Genomic DNA, 18,738 nt, shown 5'->3' with positions numbered 1-18,738 from the left:
TTATTTTTATACTCAATTATAGCAGTATAATCTTTAGCGAACATCAATTGGGAAATAACATGTTACAAAAACACTAAGAATTAATTCCATGATGATTTGTTGCAAGTGCACAAATGTCACCTTATTTTCCTACCTTTATATCATAAGATGAAAAAAATCTATTGAAACTTGTTAAATTGAGGATTTGTTGTTTTCATATACCGCCTGTCCTTCATTTTATATACACACATGCACAATCACACACACTTACTCACTGCTTATCTCTGAGCTCCCTGAGAGCCAAGAACAAAGGAAAATACAAAAGATCTTATAACTGACTCGATTATCTAATAAAAGGAGATGTGCCATGTCACCAGGTAGGACTACCTTGTATTCTCTGAAAATAATTATCATGAGTGTTCTTATAATAAGATAAACAAACATGAGCCAAACAAATAAAAGCCACCTGAACAATGTAGTGGCCAATTATTTTCAAACTAGCAACTTTACCAGAATGCAAAGCTGTAATTCATCTGTTGTTTCTTATCTTTCATGGATAAAATCCAAGGGCATGATGTGAAATTGCAGTTTCATGGGAAATCTAAATTGTAGTGATGTTCATACACATTTACTCCTAAAAGCCTTTTGTCAAGTGAAAGCATAACAGAGGGCCAGTTGGTAAAACACAAACATGAAGCCACCCCGATCACTAAAGTGGGTGTGGGAATCCCGGCGCTTGGGAATGTGCTTAAACGTTCAATATGATAATGACAGAATACAGCAAGTGGGAATCTAGTCTACCACATTATTCAAAAGTGAGTTTTTTAGTAACTTTATTGTATTGTTTTTCCTTCCAACTTTTTATTCTGGGGTTTTCATGCTTCCTGACTCTGGTGTGTATAAAGACCCATCCAGTCAGAGCGACCGCACCTCTCCGTGATCACGAAGTTACCCTTGGTTATTGAATTTGTTTTCCAGCTTAATGAGCAAGCACATACACATGATGCTAATGAGGAATTTTGCTTCAAGATACTTTTAAAAATCTACATGAGGAAGAAGAATTGTTTGCTTTGAGTATTTTAAGATGTAAATACAGCTACTTCTAAAAAGAAAAAATAATCCTGAGGAAAAGGCAATTGTGATCCGTGACAATGGATGGAGAATTAAATCCTGCTTCCATCTATCATATGCACTGAAGAGGGACGTGGGAGCAACTTCTGCCTCGAAAGGAGCCTTGTTTGCTCACTAACACAGTGGGCGTTAATAAGTCTCTGCTGCCCCTGTGGTTTTGTTTCAGTCATTTTAAATCAACCCTGGAACCAGGCAGAGTATACATTAATACAAGGCATTATTCTCCTTCAACTGTAGTTAAGAGTGCTTGCATGCTATCACTGTTGTGATAGAAGCCTGTTTGCTTCTGTGACAATAGTGAAGGCAGAATACTCTCCCTATGAGGAAACAAAGCTTTCCTGAGTCACACACACAGCTGCCTCCCTCCCTGAGCTTGGCAGCTCCTATAATAAGTTTCTAGTTTGGAACATAGTACCGATCAGGAAAAAAGCAGGAAAGGGTAGAGCAGGAAGGACGTGGTGGTGACATTTTTGCCTTAGTGCTTCACTATAATATGCCTTAAGTAGCGAGCCACCAAGCCCTAATGATTCTTCCTTTTCTTCCATACAGTGAATGCCTCGCTCTGGGGCTTTCCTTCCTTGTCCCTATATCTAACACCAATAGCCTGGCAACTAGTCCCTCTGCCTGCACTCTACTGCTAGCGTCATCTTTCTAAAGCACCGCTTTCATCATGTTGACCTTCTCATCACACTGTACTCAAAAAGCTTTCAGGACTCCTCATTCCCCAGAAGATAAAGGTCACTCCTTGGACTGGAATTGAGGCCCTTTGCAATCTGTCTAGAGCATTGTGTTCAGCCACATTGGATGGGAAGAGTTCATTCTAATCAGACTGATCTATCTGTGATCCTCCCAGCACACTGTACACTGTCTTCCTCCATATATTTCCCCAGGCATTCTCTCCACCACTCTTCTTCATCTAAATCCTACTCTTCTTTCCAGACAGTTCACTTTCCACCTCCTCCTCCCTATCTTATGAGCATTAAATGAAAGAGTCATAAGGAAGTTGGAGCAAGGTGCCAGACACAGGGGAACCTCATGATAATTTCACCCCCTTTTCTGCCACTTGGTCTTGGTTTTACTTGGCAAATTAATTCTGCTGACAGCTTTGCCACTGATGTTTTTTAGATCAGTGTGTTTAATCACCTGTCCCTCTCATCTCACACCAAACACATTGCATGGAGTATGTGCCATATGAATAAAGCCTTTTAAAGCATGTCACTGAATAGTGTACATTAAACAAGAATATTAAATTTCTTATAATGGAATGAATAGGAAAGGGAAAAAATGTGGCTGGAGCTAGAGTAGCTGAGATTTCTCAATAGGGGATGCAAACCTTCTCCCACAGAAAGAGCTAACTTGCTTTAAGATACTGATTTCTGAATGCCCCTCCAGATATTATTGCACCAAAATTTGTCACGATAAATCTTATATACAGTAAATCTGGAAAATCTCTTGGTCTTAGAGGGTGAGAAAGAGTATATAATATAATTCCAACTCACCATGTCTGCACATCAGAACCTCCTGTAGCATTTTTGACAACAGCGACTACCTAGGCCTCACACCAGACCTCCTAAATGAGAATCTCTGAGTTGCAACCCAGTCATCTGGTTTTTTTAAGTATTCCACAGATTTTGATCTGCATCCAGAATTTGAAATCCAGGATTTGAAAGCCAGAAGTTAATGATGGACAATATGTATTTGATTACAACTTATGAGAAACTTTGTGAAGCAGTTGATATGCATTTAGTGACTACAGTCTTGAGTCATTATCTCCATTTTCACAGGTGAGGATTCTATAGCTTGGGAAAGTGAAGTAGCACAGTGCCATCCAGCTAGTAAATAAGCCTCATTAAATAGAGGTCTATCTAATACCAAGTTCCAACCTGTAGTCACATTCTCCATCTGTCTTTATTATAATTAGACATTATTTCAATATGTGGCCATCAGTCTCTTTCCCAGCCAATAGTTCCGTCTCTTCAAAATGTGATTCTGTTTTTTGAAAGTCCTGGGACCACCCAGGGCAAGAGTTTCGCAGCTCAGTTTTCCTCTGATTGGCTATTTGTTGTCCTAGTCTATTTCTGATCAGTGAGGACCAGTATTCCCAAGACCTTCCCCATGTAATGGGCCAACTTCTATGTTTTGCATCCTTATAAAGAGATCGATACTAATGGCAACTAAGCTTTTTCCACGTGCAAGATAAGCCTGGCCACCCTGGAAAACCTGAGTGCAGTCCTGGGTAATGTTTCTGGAGAAGGGCATTATTCATTCCTCCTAGATTTCAAAACTAAAAGGATTACCCACTCTAAGTTAAAAAAAAAAAAAAAAGTCACCTGAGACCTGAATAATGACATGGGAGACTTACTAGCCTTACCAGTCAGTCAATGCTTTTCCACCCTTTGAATACAGGGTTTAATTTTTCAATGCATTTTCACATCTTTTACCTCATTTTTTTCTCTCACAACTCACAGTCATTCCTGCACTGCAGTTTCCTTACAGATAAAAAATACTTATAATCAAGTTCCATCAAAAGGAGTGATGTGAGAGTTAATGAGTAAATGGGCTTAAAGTATCATAAGCACCTTGAATGAAAGGTACACTGTTTTTACTGTTATTAATATAATGCAGTTCATCCATTACAGATCTGACAGGGAGCACAGACAGCAGCTCTGACCTTATTTACTGGCCAGGCCAGAGAGGGTCTGCGTAATGGCCCCAGAGACGGACACCCTCAAGAGAAACAAAAAAAAAAAAAAACCACAGTTAAGGTCCAAAACAACCCAGAAAGCCAGCCTCACTGCAGTGTAGTTGGGTGCTTTGAAACTAACTAGGAATATTGTATGGTCAAAATACGGAATGGACACCAAGTCAAGGACCTTGGGAGAGGAATAAGTGACCATGTTTAATAGATGAAACAAAATCTAGTGAAATTAGAGGGCAGCCACAAACCAGACACATGAATATGTAATTTGCTAGCTGCCAGGTTCTGCATTCTCACACTCTGGCAGATGACAAGGCACTTCTAAATACACAGAGAAGCTTATTTAACTCATTGCAGATCATCCTTGGAAGAGCCATTTCAAGTGAGGCAGGGAATTAAATTAATGTCAACCCCCCCGGAAAATATTGATGAGATAGTTATAAATGTATGTGAGTTGTCTTAAATGCTACCTTTTACTGCTATAATTTAGGTTCCTTACTCCATCAAGTGGTCTTTAAAAATTATTTCCTGTTTCTGTTCTATCTTATAATTCAGAGAGCTAAGGTTTTCAGTCAATGTTAATTTTCTTTGAAGGATTTTCAGAGGGTAGTATTACCACATACAGACCTCTGAAATTATTATTTTCGACTGGGGCTAATTCTTTTTCTTTGTAGCCTAGAAGAAAAGAGATCTATGTAATCGCAGTGTCAAAATGTCAAAAGACTGAGATAGGTTGAAAAAAAGAAGAAGAAAAGAAAAGAAAACACAAAAAACCTTAAAGGCATTCATGCAGTCCTCAGCCTTACAAATCCTTGGCTCACATAAAATACTTGTGACATGCTATAATTAACTAGTTACTCCTCTCAGAATGAATAATAATGCAATTATTTGCCAAAAGCAGTGAAGGGATAGTTTCTGTTTTCAAAAATGTGTGCTTTTCATTTCTGTAGAAAGAAAAACCCTTGATTAATTTACATAAGCTGCTAAAGTGACCTGCAGTTTCACCATTACATTATATCATAATTGCTACCTTTTTTCTTTTTCTTTTTTAATCTTCAAAATGTATTTTTAATTATTTATTTATTTAGAGACAGGGTCTCACCATTTTGCCCAGGCTGCTCTCAAACTCCTGACCTCAAGTGATCTTTCTGCCTCAGCCTCCTGAGTGGCTGGGACTACAGGCATACACCACTGAACCTGGCTCTTCTGTCACCTTTTTATCAGAGCCTTATGTTTCTCAGTGGTTTAATGTATCAATAAACTGACAAGTTGCTATCATGTTCAAATTATATTGGTGCCTGAAACTGTACCCAAATACCACAAATGAGAAGTAGTAGCCTGTCTGGTGAAAACATTTTCTTGCCCCAGTTGGACTTTGATGCCATCAAGATTACTAACTGCTTGTTTCCTGTTTCCTTTGTCTGTGGAAACACAAATAAAAGGAGGACAGTGAGCCTTAATTCTTCAGGAACCACCTCTCCTTTGGAGACCCCACATCTGCCGAGTAGCACAAAGTTCTCTCCCCTAAGTGTTAATATATAGCACAATGAATATTTTCAACTCCTTCAACACCATCTGCCATTCTCTCAGTAATTTATTCAACAACCATTTACTGAAGATGTTTGTAATGCACTGTACTAGGTACCAGGATGTCAAAGGTAAGTAAAACACCTTGCCCTTGAGAAGGTTGCAGAAAAGTAGAGGTATAAACAAGTAAACAGGTGCATTACCAATGCAGTAAATGGACCATGGAAGTAAGTGTGAGCCCCCCCCCAACACACACATACACAAATTTTTTCACTTATATAAACACACAAAACCACCTCTACCCCATGAATGTAAACTTCCCCAAATTCCTCTTTGAAAGTTTTGAAGCAGACACTTGGAAAAAAATTAATGCTAAACCCTCTAATTTTGTAATTTCAGTGGAGCCCATTGAGCTATACATTTGTGTGTGTGTGTGTGTGTGTGTGTGTGTGTGTATTTGCGTGTAAATATTAGTTTTCATGTGGATCTTTATATAGCATTTTATTTAAGGATAAAATATTTTGAGCAACTGATGCTTTAGATAGTCAGGTTAATCTAATGCCCATAAAATTAGTTACTAATTCTAAAACCAGGTTTTAATTTGCAATGTCTTAAAACTAACATTCACTGATAAATCCCAGTGATCCACAAAAAGTCTGGATTGCTTGTTTGAGAAGACAAGGACCAAGAGTCAGTATGATTTAAATTCATAAAATCATGACATATTCCAAGAGTAGACATAGCCTTGTTTTTCAAATCCTATCGACTCAAAGGATTCCTTTAATCAGAGAATGATAGGAATTTGGGTCTGTGATAGGAGTTTGGGTCTCTCTCTCCTTGTACTTTCAGTATGTAGAACAGGGCAGGCTCTGGCATCAGACTGCCTAGATTTGAATGTAGGCTCTTCCATTTTCAAGCTGTGAGACTTCTCCAAGTCTCAATTTTCTTATCTGTAAGATGGGCATAGTAATAGTAACTTTTAGAATAGCAACCTTTCTTTAAGAATGTAAAATTGTTAGTGTATTCATTCATTTCATTTAGCTATCTATTCAACATGTAGTTATTGAAAGTTTCATGTGTGCAAGATATTGGGCGGGTTGGGGATTGCAAAGATAATTCAATCTTTGCAAGATCAAGATGGACTTAGAGTTTCAGACCATGGTCCTGGAATCCTGCATGTTTTTCTAACTGAATAAGCTTAATAGACATAGATACATGGAATAGAGTAAATTATGATTATGTAATCAGAGTTTATTGGTCTTTCAGAAACATAGAAATGGTAAGTCCTTGGTAATCCAGTCACAACATTTCCTTTTCCCCAAGCTTCATCGTTTTTCTATTTTGTTTTGTTTTGTTTTGTTTTGTTTTGTTTTGTTTTGTTTTGTTTTTGAAACAGAGTCTCACTCTGTTGCCCAGGCTGGAGTGTCGTGGCAGGATCTCAGCTCACCGCAACGTCCGCCTCCCCCATTCAAGTGATTCTCCTGCCTCAGCCTCCTGAGTAGCTGGGATTACAGGTGCCCAGCAGCACATCTGACTACTTTTTGTATTTTTAGTAGAGTCAGCGTTTCGTCGTGTTGGCCAGGCTGGTCTCAAACTGCTGACCTCAGGTGATCCGCCCAGCTTGGCCTCCCAGGGTGCTGGGATTACAGGCATGAGTCACTGCGCCCGGCCTGCTTATTGTTTTCAAACCATTTTAGCAAATCTTTGAAGTTTCTTCCACTTATTCGCAAAAAGAAAAATAGTCTCCATAGATTTCCATTTTCCAGTGACTGCTGAGAGTCATAGGAAGTATTTTTAAAATGTACTCTTGCATTTATTTATTATATGCAAGTATATAGAGTAGGGAGCAAAGATGGAAGTTAATGATGAGGATATGCAATTGAGAAAAAGACCAGTATAATCCATGCATTCCTGAAGCTTATACCCCAGGGAAACTTTCACCTCAAGGAATGAATCTATGTCCTCCTCTTGGGCTGAGAATAAAAACATCAGCCGTCTATACTTGTTTCTTAGCCATTCCATGAAAGGCTTTATTTGAGGCAACAAGAGCCAGGAATTTCGAGAGGAAACAAATCTTGAAAGGAGGCCTTGAGCGAGCAATGCTAGGAAAGGAAAGGGGGAAGGATGTCAGCAGCAGAAAAGCTGTGGGATTAAAATCAGATTAGTCAAACTGAAAATAAATAAATAAATAAATACACCAATTGGAGAATCTTGTAAAATATCCCACACAATTGTTCAATTTGGTGTTAAAGCTTAAGTGAATTTTTCACTGAAACATTGATTCTAACCAGTCCAATTCAATCAAATTTTATCTATCTGTATTAGTTTTCACACTACTGATAAAGACATACCCAAGACTGGGCAACTTACAAAAGAAAGAGGTTTAATAGACTCACAGTTCCAAGTGGGTAGGGAGGCCTCACAATCATGGCAGAAGGTGAAAGGTGTGGCAGCAGATGAGAAGAGAGATTGTGCAAGGAAACTTCCCTTTATAAAACCATCAGATCTCATGAGACTTACTCACTATCATGAGAACAGCAAGGGAAATACCTGCCCCCATGATTCAATTATCTCCCACCAGGTCGCTCCCACAACACATAGGAATTATGGGAGCTACAATTCAAAATGAAATTTGGGTGGGGACACAGACAAACTATTTCACCATCTCTATTCCCTTTGCACCATTTTTTTTTTTATTATTATACTTTAGGTTTTAGGGTACATGTGCACAATGTGCAGGTTTGTTACATATGTATCCATGTGCCATGTTGTTTTGCTGCACCCATTAACTCGTCATTTAACATTAGGTATATCTCCTAATGCTGTCCCTCCCCCCTCCCCCCACCCCACAACAGTCCCCGGAGTGTGATGTTCCCCATCCTGTGTCCATGAGTTCTCATTGTTCAATTCCCACCTATGAGTGAGAACATGCGGTGTTTGGTTTTCTGTCCTTGTGATAGTTTACTGAGAATGATGTTTTCCAGTTTCATCCATGTCCCTACAAAGGACATGAACTCATCATTTTTTATGGCTACAAAGTATTCCATGGTGTATATGTGCCACATTTTCTTAATGCAGTCTATCGTTGTTGGACATTTGGGTTGGTTCCAAGTCTTTGCTGTTGTGAATAGTGCTGCAATAAACATACGTGTGCATGTGTCTTTATAGCAGCATGATTTATAGTCCTTTGGGTATATACCCAGTAATGGGATGGCTGGGTCAAATGGTATTTCTAGTTCTAGATCCCTGAGGAATCGCCACACTGACTTCCACAATGGTTGAACTAGTTTACAGTCCCACCAACAGTGTAAAAGTGTTCCTATTTCTCCACATCCTCTCCAGCACCTGTTGTTTCCTGATTTTTTAATGATGGCCATTCTAACTGGTGTGAGATGGTATCTCACTGTGGTTTTGATTTGCATTTCTCTGATGGTCAGTGATGATGAGCATTTTTTCATGTGTTTTTTGGCTGCATACATATCTTCTTTTGAGAAGTGTCTGTTCATGTCCTTTGCCCACTTTTTGATGGGGTTGTTTGTTTTTTTCTTGTAAATTTGTTTGAGTTCATTGTAGATTCTGGATATTAGCCCTTTGTCCGATGAGTAGGTTGCAAAAATTTTCTCCCATTCTGTAGGTTGCGTGTTCACTCTGATGGTAGTTTCTTTTGCTGTGCAGAAGCTCTTTAGTTTAATTAGATCCCATTTGTCAATTTTGGCTTTTGTTGCCATTGCTTTTGGTGTTTTAGACATGAAGTCCTTGCCCACGCCTATGTCCTGAATGGTATTGCCTAGCTTTTCTTGTAGGATTTTAATGGTTTTAGGTCTAACATTTAAGTCTTTAATCCATCTTGAATTAATTCTTGTATAAGGTGTAAGGAAGGGATCCAGTTCCAGCTTTCTACATATGGCTAGCCAGTTTTCCCAGCACCATTTATTAAATAGGGAATCCTTTCCCCATTTCTTGTTTTTGTCAGGTTTGTCAAAGATCAGATAGTTGTAGATATGCGGCATTATTTCTGAGGGCTCTGTTCTGTTCCATTGATCTATGTCTCTGTTGTAGTACCAGTACCATGCTGTTTTGGTTACTGTAGCCTTATAGTATAGTTTGAAGTCAGGTAGCGTGATGCCTCCAGCTTTGTTCTTTTGGCTTAGGATTGACTTGGCGATGTGGGCTCTTTTTTGGTTCCATATGAACTTTAAAGTAGTTTTTTCCAATTCTGTGAAGAAAGTCATTGGTAGCTTGATGGGGATGGCATTGAATCTATAAATTACCTTGGGCAGTATGACCATTTTCACGATATTGATTCTTGCAACCCATGAGCATGGAATGTTCTTCCATTTGTTTGTATCCTCTTTTATTTCATTGAGCAGTGGTTTGTAGTTCTCCTTGAAGAGGTCCTTCACATCCCTTGTAAGTTGGATTCCTAGGTATTTTATTCTCTTTGAAGCAATTGTGAATGGGAGTTCACTCAGGATTTGTCTCTGTTTGTCTGTGATTGGTGTACAAGAATGCTTGTGATTTTTGTACATTGATTTTGTATCCTGAGACTTTGCTGAAGTTGCTAATCAGCTTAAGGAGATTTTGGGCTGAGACGATGGGGTTTTCTAGATATACAATCATGTCATCTGCAAACAGGGACAATTTGACTTCCTCTTTTCCTAATTGAATACCCTTTATTTCCTTCTCCTTCCTGATTGCCCTGGCCAGAACTTCCAGCACTATGTTGAATAGGAGTGGTGAGAGAGGACATCCCTGTCTTGTGCCAGTTTTCAAAGGGAATGCTTCCAGTTTTTGCCCATTCAGTATGATATTGGCTGTGGGCTTGCCATAGATAGCTCTTATTATTTTGAGATACCTCCCATCAATACCTAATTTATTGAGAGTTTTTAGCATGAAGCGTTGTTGAATTTTGTCAAAGGCCTTTTCTGCATCTATTGAGATAATCATGTGGTTTTTGTCTTTGGTTCTCTTTATATGCTGGATTACATTTATTGATTTGTGTATGTTGAACCAGCCTTGCATCGCAGGGATGAAGCCCACTTGATCATGATGTATAAGCTTTTTGATGTGCTGCTGGATTCAGTTTGCCAGGATTTTATTGAGGATTTTTGCATCAATGTTCATCAAGGATATTGGTCTGACATTCTCTTTTTTGGTTATGTCTCTGCCAGGCTTTGGTATCAGGACGATGCTGGCCTCATAAAATTTGTTAGGGAGGATTCCCTCTTTTTCTATCGATTGGAATAGTTTCAGAAGGAATGGTACCAGTTCCTCCTTGTACCTCTGGTAGAATTCGGCTGTGAATCCATCAGGTCCTGGACTCTTTTTGGTTGGTAAGCTATTGATTGTTGCCACAATTTCAGAGCCTGTTATTGGTCTATTCAGAGATTCAACTTCTTCCTGGTTTACTCTTGGGAGGGTGTATTTGTCGAGGAATTTATCCATTTCTTCTAGATTTTCGAGTTTATTTGCATAGAGGTGTTTGTAGTATTCTCTGATGGTAGATTGTATTTCTGTGGGATCAGTGGTGTTATCCCCTTTTTCATTTTTTATTGCATCTATTTAATTCTTCTCTCTTTTCTTATTAGTCTTGCTAGCGGTCTATCAATTTTGTTGATCTTTTCAAAAAAACAGCTCCTGGATTCATTAATTTTTTGAAGGGTTTGTGTCTCTATTTCCTTCAGTTCTGCTCTGATTTTAGTTCTTTCTAGCCTTCTGCTAGGTTTTGAATGTGTGGCTCTTGCTTTTCTAGTTCTTTTAATTGTGATGTGAGGGTGTCAATTTTGGATCTTTCCTGCTGTCTCGTGGGCATTTAGTGCTATAAATTTCCCTCTACACACTGCTTTGAATGTGTCCCAGAGATTCTGGTATGTTGTGTCTTTGTTCTCGTTGGTTTCAAAGAGCATCTTTATTTCTGCCTTCATTTCATTATATACCCAGTAGTCATTCAGGAGCAGGTTATTCAGTTTCCATGTAGTTGAGCGATTTTGAGTGAGTTTCTTAATCCTGAGTTCTAGTGTGATTGCATTGTGGTCTGAGAGACAGTTTGTTATAATTTCTGTTCTTTTACATTTGCTGAGGAGAGCTTTACTTCCAACTATGTGGTCAATTTTGGAATGGGTGTGGTGTGGTGCTGAAAAAAATGTATATTCTGTTGATTTGGGGTGGAGAGTTCTGTAGATGTCTATTAGGTCCACTTTGTGCAGAGCTGAGTTCAATTCCTGGATATCCTTCTTAAATTTCTGTCTCGTTGATCTGTCTAATGTTGATAGTGGGGTGTTAAAATCTCCCATTATTATTGTGTGAGAGTTTAAGTCCCTTTGTAGGTCACTCAGGACTTGCTTTATGAATCTGGGTGCTCCAGTGTTGGGTGCATATATATTTAGGATAGTTAGCTCTTCTTGTTGAATTGATCCCTTTACCATTATGTAATGGCCTTCTTTGTCTCTTTTGATCTTTGTTGGTTTAAAGTCTATTTTATCAGAGACTAGGATTGCAACCCCTGCCTTTTTTTGGTTTGCATTTGCTTGATAGATCTTCCTCCATCCCTTTATTTTGAGTCTATGTGTGTCTCTACAGGTGAGATGGGTTTCCTGAATACAGCACACTGATGGGTCTTGACTCCTTATCCAGTTTGCCAGTCTGTGTCTTTTAATTGGAGCATTTAGCCCATTTACATTTAAAGTTAATATTGTTATGTGTGAATTTGATCCTGTCATTATGATGTTAGTTGGTTATTTTGCTCATTAGTTGATGCAGTTTCTTCCTAGCCTTGATGGTCTTTACAATTTGGCATGTTTTTGCAGGGGCTGGTACCGGTTGTTCCTTTCCATGTTTAGTGCTTCCTTCAGGAGCTCTTCTAGGGCAGGCCTGGTGGTGACAAAATCACTCAGCATTTGCTTGTCTGTAAAGCATTTTATTTCTCCTTCACTTATGAAGCTTAGTTTGGCTGGATATGAAATTCTGGGTTGAAAACTCTTTTCTTTAAGAATGTTGAATATCGGCCCCCACTCTCTTCTGGCTTGTGGAGTTTCTGCCAAGAGATCAGCTGTTCGTCTGATGGGCTTCCCTTTGTGGGTAACCCGACCTTTCTCTCTGGCTGCCCTTAACATTTTTTCCTTCATTTCAACTTTGATGAATCTGACAATTATGTGTCTTGGAGTTGCTCTTCTCGAGGAGTATCTTTGTGGCGTTCTCTGTATTTCCTGAATCTGAATGTTGGCCTGCCTTGCTAGATTGGGGAAGTTCTCCTGGATAATATCTTGCAGAGTGTTTTCCAACTTGGTTCCATTCTCCCCGTTATTTTCAGGTACACCAATCAGACGTAGGTTTGGTCTTTTCACATAGTCCCAAATTTCTTGGAGGCTTTGTTTGTTTCTTTTTATTCTTTTTTCTCTAAACTTCCCTTCTGGCTTCATTTCATTCATTTCATCTTCCATCAGCGATACCCTTTCTTCCAGTTGATCGCATCGGCTCCCGAGGCTTCTGCAATCTTCGCGTAGTTCTCGAAACTTGGCTTTCAGCTCCATCAGCTCCTTTAAGCCCTTCTCTCCATTGGTTATTCTAGTTATCCATTCGTCTAATTTTTTTTCAAAGTTTTTAACTTCTTTGCTATTGTTTTGAATTTCCTCCCGTAGCTCAGAGTAGTTTGATCGTCTGAAGCCTTCTTCTCTCAACTCATCAAAGTCATTCTCTGTCCAGCTTTGTTCCATTGCTGGTGAGGAACTGCGTTCCTTTGGAGGAGGAGAGGTGCTCTGCTTTTTAGAGTTTCCAGTTTTTCTGCTCTGTTTTCTCCCCATCTTTGTGGTTTTATCTACTTTTGGTCTTTGATGATGGTGATGTACAGATGGGTTTTTGGTGTGGATGTCCTTTCTGTTTGTTAGTTTTCCTTGTACCAGACAGGACCGTCAGCTGCAGGTCTGTTGGAGTTTGCTAGAGGTCCACTCCAGACCCTGTTTTGCTGGGTGTCAGCAGCAGTGGTTGCAGAACAGTGGATTTTCTTGAGACCACAAATTCAGCTGTCTGACAGTTCCTCTGGAAGTTTTGTCTCAGAGGAGTACCTGGCCGAGTGAGGTGTCAGTCTGTCCCTACTGGGGGGTGCCTCCCAGTTAGGCTGCTCGGGGGTCAGGACCCACTTTAGGAGGCAGTCTGTCCGTTCTCAGATCTCCAGCTGCATGCTGGGAGAAGCACTGCTCTCTTCAAAGCTGTCAGTCAGACAGGGACATTTAAGTCTGCAGAGGTTCTTGCTGAAGTTTTGTTTGTCTGTGCCCTGCCCCCAGAGGTGGAGCCTACAGAGGCAGGCAGGCCTCCTTGAGCTGTGGTGGGCTCCACCCAGTTCGAGCTTCCTGGCTGCTTTGTTTACCTAAGCAAGCCTGGGCAATGGCAGGCACCCCTCCCCCAGCCTCGCTGCCGCCTTGCAGTTTGATCTCAGACTGCTGTGCTAGCAATCAGCGAGACTCCGTGGGCATAGGACCCTCCTAGCCAGGTGCAGGACACAATCTCCTGGTGTGCCGTTTTCCAAGCCCGTTGGAAAAGCGCAGTATTAGGGTGGGACTGACCCGATTTTCCAGGTGCCGTCTGTTACCCCTTTCTTTGACTAGGAAAGGGAACTCCCTGACCCCTTGCACTTCCCAAGTGAGGCAATGCCTCGCCCTGCTTCGGCTCATGCACAGTGCGCTGCACCAACTGTCCTGCACCCACTGTTTGGCACTCCCTAGTGAGATGAACCCGGTACCTCAAGCAGAAATGCAGAAATCACCCGTCTTCTGTGTCGCTCAGGCTGTGAGCTGTAGACCAGAGCTGTTCCTATTCGGCCATCTTGGCTCCCCCCCTTTGCACCATTTTGTCATGCTATCAAATGGGTTTCTGAATTGCCAATTACTTTTTGTCTATATATATATATATGTGACTTTTTCACTGAAACATTTAGAAATGTACACTATATATGTAATCTATTTACAAAACATAATCTATTTACACAAACAACATAAATATTAATAAAAATTTAAAAAAAAAAAAAAATATATATATATATATAGTGTATATTTCTAAATTTCTTTGGACTTAATTTGGAGATACCTTCAAAGCCCTGATATCTAATTTACCATTTAGGTAGACAAATGACAGAACATACCTTTCTCTCTGTTTTTCAGTTGCTAACAAACAACTTTATAGAAGACCTTGAAGGAGATCATTCCTAGAGTCTGACACAACAACAAACAGTCAGAATCTAAACTGGTTTGAAGGCAAAAGAAACTACCTTTTTAAAAATGCTAATGTTAACCTCCCCACTCCTTTTTTATTTAATACAGTGATTAAGGCTTGGCCTACAAAGTCACTTATCCACATCCACTCTATAAGAACCAGAAGCTCTTTGAACATGTAGGCAGCTCCTGATCTCAGGTTTTCAGATGCCAAGAATCAGTTGAGGTAGCAATGTCATGTTCCAGTAGCTTGTGATCACATGACAACATCAAAGCTGAGGTAGGAACACCACTCCTCAATGAGTTAAGTGTTTAGAGATGGTTGCCATCTGTTGTAGCTATTTGTTCCTAAATAGGTAAATGTAAAAATAACCAGGCATTCCTACAGCAGTTCCCTTACAAAAATAAATAAATAAATAAGTTCATTAGCACATTTTCTGCCAGCATTTTTAAACAGCAATCTAGGTAATTCTGACACAGATGGTCTAAGGACTACACTCTGAGATGCACTGGTGTGTATACAAAGCCTCTCTCAATCAACAGACTGATCAAGCAGTGATTCCCAGGAATTGAGTCTGGTGCCAGGATGACTACTTAAGAATACAGAATTTTAGAAGCTACCCTAGATTTACTGGAGCCTAGAAATCTGCTTATGAATCTGTATACTTTAAGTTCTCCAGGAGATTCTAATAACACAGTCTGTGGTATTAGAGAGAAGGGGTTGGGTTTTAGCTTAACAAATCTGTGAGTGGGTCCTTATTCCACAATTTACTAGTGTCTAACCTTATGTAATATCTTTGGTCTATAAAACAGCTGTTGTGAGGATTAAATAAAGCAATACATGTTGAGAGTCTAGCATGTAGTAACCTGCTTGCCATTGTATGCCCAGCTCTCAGTAAAATATAGAGAAGTAAAAATGTATGCTTCATGACTGAGAAACATATAATCTATTTACAAAAACAACATAAATATTAATAAAAATTTAAAATGAGTTTATAGTCTAAAGCTGTAACATGGTTGTACACACACACCAAAAAACACACAGGACACAATATTCAGAATAAAAAAATAGAGAAGTATAAAGACATAGGAACAATCATATAAAATTTGCTTTAAAATGTTTAATTCTTCTTTAGGTAACCTAATTCTCATTAAATCACCGAATTTTTATTTAGATTATAGAAAAATATTAACATCATGAGTGGCAATCAACTTGTATTTATTATTTTATTATTTAAAATGAGAGGTAGAAAAATAGTGGTGTATACCGCGGAAGAGGTTTCATAGGATATTCTTAAAGGGGCCCAAGACAACCCTGAAATTTTATACAGAAGGGTTGTTTACATGAATATGGACATTTCTGGGGAGAGATCTATAGCTTTCATTTTTCCAAAGGATTTTGTGGGCCCCCCAAAATGTTAAGGACCATTGAAGATTCCCATTTACTACATTTTATGTGCACCCTTATTTATGCCAAAGAAATATGACTCCTGATTGATTGCATGCCAAATAATTTACTTGTTTGCTTTCTCTGAACTGTCCCTCTGAGTGAGTCAGTTTTCCACAAGCTTTAACCATTCAAATATCCCAAGAAAAGAAGGAAGAGTAAGATTCAATTTAAGAAAACTCTAAAGCAGAGTTTCATGACTACCTCAGCCTATTCGTATTCTGCAGATATCAGCATGGAAATTTATGTACATGTTTTAAATGTTCCAGGGCAGAAATTAACTGATGATCATTTTTGAGTTTTTCCTTTTCATTTTTTATCCATTGCCCAGTTGTTTGAATTATTTTCCCATTAGTTCTGTGTTTCTTTTCTTCTCAGATAGATAGAAAAGTGAAGGAACTTCCCTGGAAGGATACAATTCAATTTTGCCAACTTGCATTTTGTCAACTTAGCAATTCTTTCATTTGTGTTTTATTTATAATGTGGTAACAACACTATTGATGTTACGTGTTTTTATTTCTCTCTTTTTTTTTAGGTGTGTGTGTAATATTGACTGTTCTCAAACCAACTTCAATCCCCTCTGCGCTTCTGATGGGAAATCTTATGATAATGCATGCCAAATCAAAGAAGCATCGTGTCAGAAACAGGAGAAAATTGAAGTCATGTCTTTGGGTCGATGTCAAGGTAATGTTCATACCAAAATTCATTTCAAAGAATGTTTTTAGTCTTTGTGCAAAAATGAAAAGTGAAGAAAACTCCTTATTAGGCAGCTATTCCATTTCCAAAATGCAGTTCTTATTTACAATGGATAGTAGAGTCTACTGTATCATTTGTGTCGATTATAGGATTTTGAGGGGCTCTCAGCAACCGTCCAGATCTGTCTCTATACAATGGAACTGTATTGTCACAATGCCATAAACACAGAAGATAATATTCACAAGATAGCAGACAATTTTCTTGCAAAGGGAAAAAAGAAAGTCAAAAACATTTTTAAAACGAATCTAAGAATTTATTAGACATCCTTGAAATGAAAAGCAAATCACTTCATTTTTATGTATTGATTCAGTACAAATATTTAAAATGCATTTTTAAAAGCAAGAGGTACTAGAATGTTCTATTTTCTTTCTTGCTCAGAAACAAGCATTTTCTTAGTTTTTGATTTGTTACTCCTTTGCCCAATTTTTCTCAGTTATAATGGTGAATCTTCTTCTTGTCTCAAACTTTAGAAAGCTCTCTTCATTTTATTATTTGCTCTCAAACAGAAATTGACATTGTAAATCTGTCTTAGTATGCAGGTTGCTTAGAACTACAATTGTAAAAGTTCCTTAATTGCAATGAAGATGTTGTTGGAGGAAATATATAAGTTTGATATTAGATATTTAGGAAACAGTTAATCGATTTTTATTGTTAATTTTTTAACACAGATAACACAACTACAACTACTAAGTCTGAAGATGGGCATTATGCAAGAACAGATTATGCAGGTACATAATATTTTCTTCTACAAAATGTGAGCTCTTCTATTAAAAGAGAGTCCTGGGAAATGGTTGTTTACTACTTATTCCAAAGTGAAGCTTGCAAGACTTCTAACATGTGCTAGTCTTCTCTTGCTTAGTTCAAGCTTTCAGTAGGCAAGAGTAATTTGTTGAAGCAAAGAAGACATACTTTTTTTGCCAGAGTTAAAGCAATTGTCAAAAATGTCACTAAGATATAATTAGCTTGTTTTGACAGTGCAAATGGTACAAATAACAAAACATTTATCAAATTAATAGCACCAATGGAAATCAATGCAATTTTTGGCACTATATTATAATAAATGCAAATGTTCTTGTTTAAATTTTCATAAAAGTCAACAATGAAAAGTTTGCTAATCTCTAAAAAGCTAGAAAGGACAGCTACAAATAGTAATGCAGGTTGTCTTTATTTAGATGCAAAGTTAAAAATGTATGTATAGGTTTTTTTAATAGTAAATTTCTTTAACTTATTTTGAAACTAAAATGTAGTTTCTCAGACATGCAAAATTATAAAGCATTTCGTGTAAAAATATAAATCATATTTAGCAATTATTTCACTTTGAAGAATGTCTCTCGCTAATCTAAGTTTTCTAGAGTAAGAAATAATTCATGGGTATACAACTGAAATTTTAACAGATACTTAAATTTTATAGAAATTTGGGATAAAATATGTAAATAATATATAGGTTGATAATGATACGTGAAGTTTTTTAGTCAGAGCTTTTCATTTAGATATTAAGCAATCATAACTAGATTTATGGCAAATATTCAATCAAAAAGAGTTGTTTCTTGTCTTTTAAAATATATACTACCATCTATTCTTTCTTTCTGAAATTTCATTTTCTTTAACAACAGGATAAATGTCCATGAAATTTAAAAAATTAGTTAATATACTTATAGAGATCTGAAGTCTCTTAGAATTTGGAAATACAAAAGATATTTTAAACATTTTCCACATTTTATCTTAATGTTTGTTTTTTAATATGTAGATGGAATTTTTGTGTGCTATAAGACAAATTATCATGGACAATTATACATGGAAAAACATTGGTTCTACCAGTGTATAGCCATTCCCAAAGCATCCAGGAGAGAAATTTACAGATGTTCCTTGAAAAGAATAGTTCAGTGGTCTATAAGTTTGGAAGAGCTCATACAAACATACCCAGAACTTCTCACAGCTCTTATGTTCATTATAAAATATTTAAGAGACATGCATCTTTTATTTATTTATTTTACTTT

General features: G+C 38.0%; 1 protein-coding gene across 1 annotated transcript in view; it reads left to right on the top strand.

The window, feature by feature from the left end:
* Positions 1–18,738, top strand: part of TMEFF2 (transmembrane protein with EGF like and two follistatin like domains 2) — a 254,885-nt gene that overhangs the window by 189,079 nt on the left and 47,068 nt on the right. Inside the window, exons 6-7 of the mRNA XM_003253871.4 lie at positions 16,521–16,669; positions 17,410–17,469. Coding sequence (XP_003253919.2) covers positions 16,521–16,669; positions 17,410–17,469 — 209 coding nt within the window. The remainder of the gene's footprint in view (positions 1–16,520; positions 16,670–17,409; positions 17,470–18,738) is intronic.

The sequence above is a fragment of the Nomascus leucogenys genome, chromosome 22a (genome assembly GCF_006542625.1).
Source record: "Nomascus leucogenys isolate Asia chromosome 22a, Asia_NLE_v1, whole genome shotgun sequence".
Classification (NCBI taxonomy): domain Eukaryota; kingdom Metazoa; phylum Chordata; class Mammalia; order Primates; family Hylobatidae; genus Nomascus; species Nomascus leucogenys.
The sequence above is the reverse complement of the archived record's forward strand: the minus strand, read 5'-3'. Positions and strand labels throughout refer to the sequence as shown.